The 12,231-nt window shown below is 38.8% G+C and overlaps 1 protein-coding gene across 1 annotated transcript in view; it reads left to right on the forward strand.

Annotated features, from left to right (window-relative positions):
- The first annotated feature begins 514 nt into the window (after positions 1 to 514).
- Positions 515 to 12,231, forward strand: part of slit3 (slit homolog 3 (Drosophila)) — a 219,498-nt gene continuing 207,781 nt past the window's right edge. The window contains exon 1 of the mRNA XM_073820423.1: positions 515 to 1,143. Coding sequence (XP_073676524.1) covers positions 974 to 1,143 — 170 coding nt within the window. The 5' untranslated portion in view covers positions 515 to 973. The remainder of the gene's footprint in view (positions 1,144 to 12,231) is intronic.

The raw sequence follows: 12,231 nt of genomic DNA on the forward strand, positions 1-12,231 counted from the left end.
AGTATCTGAAGCATTGCATTGCATGAAGTCTCCATATATAGTGAACAAAATAACTAAACTTTAGTAATAACTATACCTTCTCGGTTAAAACAATTATTTATTGGTTATGTATTTATTAATGGCTTTTTATTTATTTTTAAATAATCACTATGCAGTAACTCCCCACAAACCTTTCTAAGTGGTGAATACAAGCTTGTTGCAATATAAAATCACATCAGACTTGTTTTATTACGATTTCTGTCCTGATTTCGACAAATCTAGATGACGCAAGTGTTTTTTTTTTTTCTTCTCTCACTGCGGTTTCTAATTCATAACTTTGTGTTCGTCCCTCAAAGTTAACAGGCATTTGGTGCGGGCTGAGTTATTTGAAGCCGTCCCGACAACTTCTCGAGTCGAGACCCCAAATATCCCTGAATGACATCACGCAGATTAGCCAGTAGGAGTGTGGAGCGCAGAGTTTGGGGGCTGGAAATCAAATAGGTACGAGCTCCGCTGAAGTTTCTCAATCACTATCAATGAGGATTTGCATGCCGGACCTAAAAAAGCGGAATTGGTGAAGAATGAGACGCAATCGATTTGGACATTTTCAATGATTTTGCAGACTTTCCAGGGGCTTTTTTTCTAGTTGGCGATGTGCTTTTCTAACTTTTGATGCGCATCTGTATGTCCCAATGGTGTGGAGAGACAGATGCAACTTCACGTTTGAATGAGCAAAGCCTTTTTTGATGCATTTCGAGAAGTTTTCAAAGTTGGAACTATTTTATGCTGGTATTGTAGCTCATCGTTAAGTTTTTTTCTTTCTTCCCAAACTCGTCTTACCTGTAGTTTCCTTTTTTATGCGCGGGATTTAATTGGCTGTGGACAAAACGCGGATTCATTTTTTTTGTTTTTCATATAGACTACGCATTAGTTTTTGTTGTTTTTGAATTTGTTTTTCTATTATTATTGGGCTGCTATCAGCCTCAGAGGATTTATGATGCGGTGGGTGAAGTATTGGGGGACAGTGGCTGTGCTGTGCGGGCTGCTGTGCTGTGCTGTGAATGGATGCCCGCATAAGTGCAGTTGTTCGGGCTCTCATGTGGATTGTCAGGGTCAAGGCTTCAAGACGGTGCCCAAGGGAATCCCGAGGAATGCCGAGAGACTGTAAGTACGCCTATTATCGCATAATTTGAACACCGATAATATACTGTAATGATAGAGGCGCGTATCTCTGTTTCGTGGACAGTTGCACCGTCGCGATTTCATGTACTGTGAACAGGAGATGCAGTGAAAGTTTTCGTCTTCTTTTTACAGCTGTTGTTGACTTGTAACATTAGTGTCCATGTTACACGTATTCAATGGTACTATTATTAAACACTGATGTAATTGCAAGCAAACTTAATAATTGCAAGTTGAAAAGTAAAGCAGCGAAACTGCTTGCCTTTTACTAAAATGCATTTAAAAATCAAAATTGTAACCAAAAAGGTTATATGATTTGATTTGTACAAGCAAGTGTACAGAAAATATAATGCTAATTTAAGAAGCAATCCATTTATTTTACTTGCAATTATGCTGTGAAATCTACAGTTTGATAATGCGCATCAATCCATTATTTAATCAAAATTGTGCTCTGGGTTTCCCACTGGCCAGTGATATGTTTATATAATGTGATCATGATTTATATGAGAAAGTGAGCAAATTCACATCATTAATAAGCTGTTTAAAAGACATCATCTCTTAGATGGAGTTAATCAGCTCTGTTCATGTGGCGTTTTACACCAGCTATGTTAAAATCAAACTCTAGAAGTCTGAACAACTCACTGCACATCAGTAACTCAACAGATCATTAAATGAGTGCATGTCACAAATGTTGCTAGTGGGATTAAATGGGTTTTAATGCAGTACTAGTATCTTGTGGAATATGGGCAATATTGTAAAATAAGATCTGTGAACTATATGGTAGCTTTTATTGTACCTTTGCTCAGTTGATCAGGTTTCCTCTTTAAACAATATTGCAGTTGTTAAAGCAAGTCAGTAGAGTGAAATATAGATTTAGAGCAGAGGTTCAGTTTTTCAAAACATTTGTTTTAAAATCAATATGGGCTATACTCCGTGTCATGTTTTTCTGTAAAGGATATTAATCAGTTTTAAGTTTTGTTTAAACTTGCATGAATTCCATATATGTTATATACTGTCTAACGCATGAGGAGTTTCCATTCAGAGTTTTGAAAGTTTGAAGAGTTGAGTAAAATCACATTTCATTGATTGCATCCAGAATGTTCTAAATGAGGCTTGAGATATTAACTGCTTTTCATATGTGTCCACATCAGAATGTTGAACAGCGTTGCAGCTGATTCTTTCATCCAGCATAATGAGTTTACACAAACATTAAGATGATTAATGGACATATGGTGTGAGTGTGTGTATGTACCTTGGCTGTATTCGTTGGGGAAGTTGGGGAACCACAAGTCCGTAGAGGGGCGCACTGCAGCTGAAGACCAACTCTCTTATGTGTTTAGATTACTACTGTGAAAATATCCTTAATTTCCTTGTTTCCACCTGCGGCACTTCTGTCGTGATAAGCCACGACAGTTCATTAAGTATCACAACCATCTGTTACAATATAATGTTTTTTTGGGGGAAAGGCTTCCAGTCTGTTCAATGGCCAGAGGTCTGGTTGAACCTTCCAACCTTTAACCCCTAAAGGGCTTTTCAGTGGAATCTTTCATGTGGAGAGAAAAATAAATAAGGGTCATGACCCTTGGTGTATTGGATTTTTGTTTTAAAATATACCATGTTAGGTTGAGTCCAGCTTAAACTACAGACAGATTTTATTCAATGAAAATGTTTTGCATCCGTAAGGTAGCAGTTTTCAAGGCCAGTCCAGAAGCACCCGTCTCCACGTCTCCTGGGTACGATTAACACACCGCCAGGTTTCCCGGAGCACCCTGGAGTGTTGATTTAACTGTAATGACTGCACCCCTGCCCTAAGCAAGGCCTAGTTACCCACATTTTCAGAGTTCAGGCACATTTCCCTCTAATAAATGTGCATTTATTTGAAAGGCTTTTCTTTCTTTGACAGCTCGTATGATTTTGCGCTCATTAGTAGCTCCTGTCGCAACTGTAATATCCCCTTTCAGTCACTCACACACGCTCTCCCTCGCTCTTTCATCTCTCTCGCTCTAATTTGCACCAGTTACGCACACACTTTGTAGCATTTAATAGCAAATTCTCTCCGCCGGAGTCTTAGGCCCTCTCGCTGTTAACACTTCAGGAACAATGTGGCACTTTGTGGCTGGCGTAGCGTTGATCAGGAAAGAGAATGACAGCGTTCCCTTCCTCTCATCAGACTCTGGGTGTCTTAATGAAGTTTTGGTGTGAAACCACCATCTCCTGCTTTCCCAACTGGAAGCTCCGCCCTCATTTGCATATCCGTTTGTCAGCATTTGCTTATGCCGCATGTCCGTTTTTTTTATTTTTATTATCTCAAAGAGTCAGTCAGCGGGATAGTGTGTGTGTTTGTTGTGTTGGTGTTGGAGCGAATCAGGAGGTGGGTTTGTGGTCTCCGGTGCCCTGCTGACCTCAGTGGGCATATGAGGAGCATATGTGAAGTCTCTCGCTTAGCGAGCGTTCGCGCACTGCAGTCTGCCAGACAGCTGCTGGCACTGCTTGTGGGCAAAGACTTCAGGGAAAGATTCGCCACCCAACTTTAGAAAAAAAAAAGTTTTCGTGCGTGGAAAATATTTAATGTGCCTCATTTCAGGCAGTACATCAAAGCTGAGCGCTGTCTTTGGTGAGTCTGGGAGCCAGCAGACCTTTCGTCACAAAAGTCTCGAAGAGGTCACTGAATGTCAGCGACCCAAAAGTCTGTGAATCTTGTGAATCTTCCAAGCTGCTTGTGTCATACTTTTAATACAAGGCTGGATTTGATAATGCGCACGCCTCCGGGCCGTTTCAGGTTTACGAGGGCTCTTGTTTTGCGGGCTTTGTCACCAAAGCAACACATCAAGGGCTTCGTTATTCTCATCAGTAGATCTTGTTAGTTGTGGCTGAGCGTAGCTCGAAGTGACAGTGTTTATCCTAAGCTAACAAATAGGAATAAAACCGTGTGTGGTTTTATGATTTCGTTGCTGTGATGTAAGTATCACGCACTTAAACGCTTGGTTGCAGCTAGCAACCAGTAAACAAAAGAATCGATCCAGAGTTTTTAAATGATTTGATGAGGGCTGTGCTAGGCTTTCGGTAGGCAGAATGAAGTGTTAGGGAGTAAAAGTAGTGTGCTTTTTGTCAGAAGTCAGAAAAATAGTGATCTGTGTTTTGTCACATTGTATTTTGCATGTGAAAATGCGCACTCTAACTGTTCTCTGTTTTATGTTTTGGGATGTTTGATTCATTTAGTGAGTCATTTTGTTCAGATGGTTGTTTAAAAATAATCCTCTGATTTATTCTCTAAATCCCTACACAACATTTTACACCCCATTTAGTTAAACACAGCTGTTCATTATGTAAATCGTTTTGCATTTTACTAGTTTTATTGCTTGTATTTATTTAAAAGTACATGTTAATCTGCTGTTTAATGCTTCGAATCATTATCTGCAATATTTAAAAAAAGATATGTGACCCTGGACCACAAAACCAGTCATAAGGGTCAATTTTTTGAGATTGAGATTTATACGTCATCTGAAAGCTGAATAAATAAGTTTAGGCCAATATTTGGCTGAGATACAACTATTTGAACTGAGAAAATCGCCTTTAAAGGAACACTCCACTTTTTTTGGAAATAGGCTCATTCTCCAACTCCCCCTGAGTTAATAAGTGGATTTTTACCATTTTGAAATCCATTGAGCCGTTCTCCTGTTCTGGCGATATTACTTTTAGCATAGCTTAGCATAGATCATTGAATCCTATTAGACCAATAGCATCGCGTTCAAAAATGACCAACGAGTTTCCATATTTGTTGTATTTAAAACTTGACTCTTCTGTAGTTATATTGTGTACTAAGACCGGTGGAACTGCAAAGCTGTGAGTTTCTAGGCTGATAAGATTAGGAACTACATTTCCATTCCGGCGTAATAGTCAAGGAAGTTTGCTGCCGTAATAAGGCCGAAGCAGGCGGAGTATTATCAGAAATGAGTTCCCAGCTAGTTTAGCATTTGCACATGTGCTGCGTGGTATTACTGCTCCTGCTTCGGCCATATTACGGCAGCAAACTTCCTTGACTATTACGCCGGAATGGGAGTGTAGTTCCTAATCTTAGCAGCCTAGAAAATTGAAGCTTTGCATTTCCACCGGTCTTAGTACACGATATAACTACAGAAGAGTCAAGTTTTAAATAGGACAAATATCGAAACTCATTGGTCATTTTTGAACGTGATGCTATTGGTCTAATAGGATTCAGTGATCTATGCTAAGCTATGCTAAAAGTGATATCGCCAGAACAGGAGAACGGCTGAATGGATTTCAAAACGGTAAAACTCAACTTATTAACTCGGGGAGTCGGGGGGAGTTGGAGAATGAGCCTATTTCCAAAAAAAGTGGAGAGTTCCTTTAAAGTTGTTTCAGTGAAGTTCTTAGTAATGGATATTATATGAAATAATTCATTTTCGTCCGCTCTGCTTAGTGTGAAGTGAGAGTCCTTCGCATCCAGACGTGGCCGTAATGAAAATATTTACTACAGTAAATGAAACTCTCCCTGAGATGGAAACTGCCAACATTGCTCATAAACAATGAAGAGGAGCTCAAAGAAGCACTGGCTTCTTCTTTTGTTCAATCGCGGAAACTCCAGTGATGATTTGGCCTTTATTCTCATGCAAAGCCAATCCAATCTAAAAGTTAAATTGGACGTTTTTCTGTTTTTATCACAAACACCATTTACCACAGACAATAAACAGTTATCACCAGCCATGCCAGGTAATCAAAAATAGAAGATTGCATTTTTGTGGTTTTGGCTACTAGAGTTTTGGCGGTTTAAAAAAGTTGTGTTACGATTTCAAGGAATATGGGATTAAGAGGTGGTAGTTTTGAGGAATTCTGGGACTAGGACTGCATGTGTCCAGGTCATGCATATTACTAAAATTAAGCTTTATTTTTGGCTGTTACAACAAATATACCCATGCTACTTAAGACTGGTTTTGTGGTCCAGGGTCACATATTTTCTTATTACATATTTGAAGCTATTTGCTACATTTCATACATACATTTAATTACTTCAGCCTAGGAAGTAATGACTTCAAAGTAAACACTCCCATGCCTAACATCAGTTATGTACAAGAAAAACAATCTTTTCTGGAGAAATTTATACAGGAAACTTGGTGAAAACAGAGCGCCACAAAACCAAATAAATAAACCCACGGTGGCCCGGTACAGAAGCTGTTGTTCGATATGCTCAGCTGGGACATTCATTTTTGACTGTTCTTCCCGGTAATGATGTCTACAGAAAGTTGGTGGGAGGGTATCCTTGGTTACCCCTGGAGTCCAAGATGAGACTTGTGTTATTGATGAGCCTTTTGTAGCCTGGCTGTCATATTGACTTTCACACAGACGTGTTGAAGATGCCCTTGTCACCTCTCAGCCAAGCGTTACTCTAGTAATTTAAGAAGTCATATACTGTGCAAGAACACCGGGCCGTCTGCGCTATTAGCTGTCAGGCTTTGAAAATAAACCATCCAGGGGGTAAACGCTCAAAAAAGAAATATGAAATAATTCATTTTTGTCCGCTCTGCTTAGTGTGAAGTGAGAGTCCTTCGCATCCAGACGTGGCTGTAATGAAAATATTTACTAAATGAAACTCTCCCTGAGATGGAAACTGCCAACATTGCTCATAAACAATGAAGAGGAGCTCAAAGAAGCACTGGCTTCTTCATTTTTTTTCAGTGATGATTTGGCCTTTATTCTCATGCAAAGCCAATCCAATCTAAAAGTTAAACTGGACGTTTTTCTCTTTTTATCACGAATGCCATTTACCAAAGACAATAAACAATCATCACCAGCCGTGCCAGGTAATCAAAAATGGAAGATTGCATTTTTGTGGTTTTGGCTACTAGAGTTTTGGCGGTTTTAAAAAAAGTTGTGTGACGATTTCAAGGAATATGGGATTGTTAAGAGCTTTTGAGGTGGTAGTAATATGTTGGGAGGTACACCTCAGGAATTCTGGGACCAGGACTGCATGTGTCCAGAGATGTGTGGTAGCCACATGGCTGCTGGCTGCATGGCTCATGTGAGATGAAAGAGCGGTAATAAACCCCCCCTCATTTGATCTCGCGCAAGTGCAAACGAACAAGCGTTCCGGCGGCGAACTTCCAAAAAAATGGGAAAAGGAAAGAGCTCTGTTATGGGAGAGTGAAGTGGACGCAATGAGGCATCTCTCTGTTAGCAATGCACAAAATAATTGCACCCTGTTGACATGTAAAGTTATTAAAATATCCCTATCTGTGTCTTGCGTTTAGCATCTGCCTTATAATTTCCAGTGGCATACGGATGCCTCTGTGAATTACCTCTGTGAAGGAGAAATGATAATTAATGCAGTCATTTAATGAAGAGATAATAGGTGGCAGAAATTACGTTGACAGTTATGACAGTGAACTTGTTAATTTAAATGCGCAGGACAAGTGTAATCTCACTTTATCTGTGCTTATCTCAAAGGTGTTTAGTTGTAATTAATCAATAGACATGAGAACAAAATGTGTTCTTATTGATGTGTCTATCTGTTCTCAGGGGAATATTAATGTGTTGGTGCTGTAAAATAAAAAACAGCCATCTAAGGCATGCAAAGGTCCAAAAGGAAGAACTCATTTAAGATTCCAAACAGCGATGTGAAGCTTTCAAGAGGAAATGGAGCATACCTATCAGCTTTTGAGGACTAGACTAGCGTGGCTTTGAGGAAAATAACAGAAGATTACGACAGGAAATGCATTGAGAGGCAGGGTATCGTATGGGAACAGAAAAAGCAACTCTTTTGTTTTCATGCACATTTTTCGCGCTCGCCGTTGAGGTCTTAGGGCGGCTCGGTCGCCTGCCGTGTTGCAATTGCAGCACGACACAGCCAAAATATCCTCCGGCCAAAATCGCAAAGATTCTTTTCTTTGTCCGGTGCCGTCCTGAGAAGCCCGTTTTACCAGAGCGTTCTGCCGGCTTATGACCTGGACGAGTCTGGTTGAGTGGTCTAACGGCGTACGTGGGTGGGGTGGGCCCCAGAGGGGGCGTATTGTTAGCGTGGAACACCTGCCGTTTGAATGGGCACCTTATCCCCTCAACAAATTAAAACAAACAATAGCCAGTAGGGGGCTGCCATATCTGTGAACTCCACCTTGTCAGTGTGACCGGAGGTTTGATTGAGTTTCTAGAGGAAGCAGGACTTAGTTAGCTCCCCGGGCTGTTAACACATACTGTAAAAAACTGACACGGTGAGGAATGAAGAGAGGAGGAAATGTGCAGTGTTATTAGTGGGATTACATTGCAAGCAGGTGAGAGGATACGAGATGAGAAAACTACAGAAGAGAGAACTACTGGGAGATTAGGGCATGTGAAAACGGAAAGAGAGTAGAGAGACTGGGAGAGGGAGAATTTGTGGGAGAGCTGTGTATATATAGAATTGTTGAGAAGTTAAAAGATCAAGGGAATTTGATGCATTAAGATTTGAGTTCAGTGTAGGAGAAACTTTTTAATGCAATTACAAGTAACGGGACAAAAATTTACTGATAATGTTCTCACCCCCTTGTCATCCAAGATGGTTATGTCTTTCTTTCTTCAGTCGTAAGGAAATGATGTTTTTTGAGTGAAACATTTCAAGATTTCTCTCCATATAATGGACTTCTATGGTGCCCCCGAGTTTGAACTTCCAAAATGCAGCCTCAAAGGGCTCTAAACGATCACAGCCGAGGAAAGATTTCTATAAAAATTACAATTTATACACTATTTAACCTCAAATGCTCATTTTGTCTAGCTTGGCAAGACGAGCGTTTGAGACTAAAAAGTATATCAGTTGCAAATGTTTTTAGAACATAACTGATTGTTTCGCTAGATAAGACCCTTCTTCCTCGGCTGGGGTCATTTAGAGCCCTTTGAATCTGCTGTTAAACTGCATTTTAGAAGTTCAAACTTGGGGGCACCATAGAAGTCTATTATATGGAGAGAAATCCTGAAATGTTTGCCTCAAAAAACACTTCAAACATTTCTTTACGACTGAAGAAAGAAAGACATGAACATCTTGGATGACAAGGGGGTGAGTGCATTATCTGTAAATTCTTATTCTGAAAGTGAACTACTCCTTTAACTAGACCATTGAGTTGTCTGAATTAGTCCTAAGTCAGTAGGAACTATATGTAAATAAAAGATGCAGTGGTTTTATACAATAGACGCATTTGCAAATAGATGCCGTAGTCTCTAATGCTCAGCAAAGCTCTATTTATTGATTCAAAAATACAGTAAAAATAGTAATATTCTGAAATATTTTTACAATTTAAAATAACAGTTTTTTATTTAAATATATTTTGAAATGACATTTATTATTGTGATGCAAAGCTGAATTTTCTGCATCATTATTTCAGTCTTCAGTGTCATATGAATCTTCAAAAATCATTCTAATATGTGACTCTGGACAAAAAAAAAAAAGACAGTCATAAGGGTATTTCTTTTTTTAAATTGACATGTATACATTATCTGAAAGCTGAATAAATAGGCAGAGTTACAACTATGTGAAAATCTGAGGGTACAAAAAATATTTTAAAGTTGTCCAAATGTTCTTAGCAATGCATATTACTAAAAAATTAAGTTTTTATGTATTTACGGTAAGACATTCACAAAATATCTTCATGGAACATGATTTTTACTTAATATCCTAATTGGCATAAAAGATAAATCGATAATTTTGACCCATATGTCTACAAATATACCCGTGCTACTTATGACTGGTTTTGTGGTCCAGGCTCACATATGCTGATTTGCTGCTTGGGAAACTTTTTTTTGGTTTGTTTTAATTACTGAGAGGAGTTAAAAACAGTTGTTCTGCTTAAAATTTTTGTGGAAAGCATACACCCTTTTCAAAAATTTTTGAATGGAAAGTTCAAACGAACAGCTTTTATTTGGAATATTTTTTTTTATAACATTAAAATAGTTTACTGTGACTTTGATCAATTTTAATGCATCCTTGCTGAAAAAACAAAGCATATTCAACTTTTGGAATTATATGGTACGTCAATAATGATGACAATCAACAAACCCTTTTAAGTGAAATAAGCTCTTTACCACACAACCAATGAGTGACGATAGTAACAACAACAAAAACAACACCATAAATAAAGTCAGCGAAAAGAAAAGCAATAATAACAGTAATGGCTTAATTTATTCATGCTGCAGTGCATGGTAGGAGCTCTCAAACTGTTAACATGCTTAATCAGCAGTTGTTTAACAACTCTAGGCCAGATTTTGGGAATATTTTTGTTTAACATTTTTGTTGATTCAGGTAATTCACGTTTTTGTTTATCTGTATGCCAAACAGTGGGTGTGCAAGAAGCTGTCATAGTTGATTTTCATAGCTTCTCAAAACCAAGTGTGCTGCCTACATAGAGCGCATCATCCTGCTGTACACAAGGTTTTGAAACACAGCCGACGTCTGGGAGAGGATCATGTTATGGAATCCAGGGTCTGTAAATGGCCTGTCCCCTGTAATATGTTTCCTATATGGCTCGTATTAGTCTGCTTGATGTGCGTTTTGTGGTTTTGGGGAAATCTTTTGAAATCCAATATGCCTTTAAATCAGATTTATAAATGTTTATGTATATTATGAGAAACACACTGAGACGGCCTGATGTTAGTGCGTAAGTGTATGCGTGTGTCATTATATGTCACTGTATATTTCTCAACGTTAATCTTTTCAATGTGGCGGAGCTCCAGTAAACAGCGCCCACAGAGGAAGTCATAGGCATGTATACTCATTTCGGTGAATGTATACAATTTGAGACACGCTTGAAACAACTGATAAAACAGTCTGGGAAAAGGAGAAAGTATTGACTAGAGTGGAAAAATACTTAGTTTGGTAATATATAATTCATTCAGATGCTAGAGGAGACGTTTTCCAAACAAAGAGGTTTCCATGCAGGCTGTTTCTCACAAGCAGTTTGTCTTATTCCCATCTTCTCATTTGACTTTGCTTACATACAGAACAAAATATCATTCCTCAGACATTTTTTGAGCCTTTAGCTGTCTTGTTTTTGTATGAAAAAAAAAACACACACAAAGACTTTAGAAATACAGAGATTCAAAGTGCAACACGCAATATGGTGGAATAGTCCAGCTTTTTAAATAAAAGAGCCAACGGTGTTGCTGTAGTTATATATAACAACTTATAATTTGTTGAGATAACTTGTGTATCCAACTTGACTTAAAATTATACTTGTAATTGACTTTAGTTAAGCATGAAACAACACTTTATTACTTATTTTAATGTTAATTTTTAAGTTGTAATCGCAGCAATCGGTTTTTACAGTGTAGAAACCAAGTGTGCCGCAAAAGTCCTGAAAAGTGAAGCCAAAACATTTCGATTGCCACCTGGTGGCTGGCTAAAACCCTTCATGTAAACGTATGGGATGCAAGCCAAACTAAAAAATCAAATTATACTTTAAATAAATTTAAATAATGTAGCTCTAGCTCACGATCAATACTGTGCAAACTTGGGCTCCAAATGAATCATTATTGCACTGATTCGAGCTTGGGATCCAAGTGAATCATTGTTGCACTGATTTGAGCTTGGGATCCAAATGAATCACTATTGTGCAGACTCTGCCTCCAAATAAATCACTACTGCACCGATTCAAGCTTGGGCTCTAAATGAATCACTACTTTGCAGACTTGGGCTTCAAAAGAATCACCACTATTCCGAGTCTGGCTCCAAATTATTCGCTACTGCGCAAACTTTGGCTCCAATGAATCACTGCACTGATGAATCAGTAGTGATTCATTTGGAGCAGACTCACGCTCCAAAGGAATCACTACTGTACAGACTTGGGCTCCAAATCAATAACTACTGTGCAAACTCAGGGCTCCGGATGAATCACTACTGCGCTGATTTGAGCTTGGGCTCCAAATGAATCACTACTGTGCTGATTCAAGCTTCGGCTCCAAATAAATGACTACTTCAAAGACTTGGGGTCCAAATGAATCACCACTACTTTGAGTCTGGCTCCAAATGAATCACTACGCTGATTAATCAGTAGTGATTAATTTGGAGCCAGACTCGGAGTAGTGGTGATTCATTTG

This window comes from Garra rufa, chromosome 16 (genome assembly GCF_049309525.1).
Source record: "Garra rufa chromosome 16, GarRuf1.0, whole genome shotgun sequence".
Lineage (NCBI taxonomy): Eukaryota > Metazoa > Chordata > Actinopteri > Cypriniformes > Cyprinidae > Garra > Garra rufa.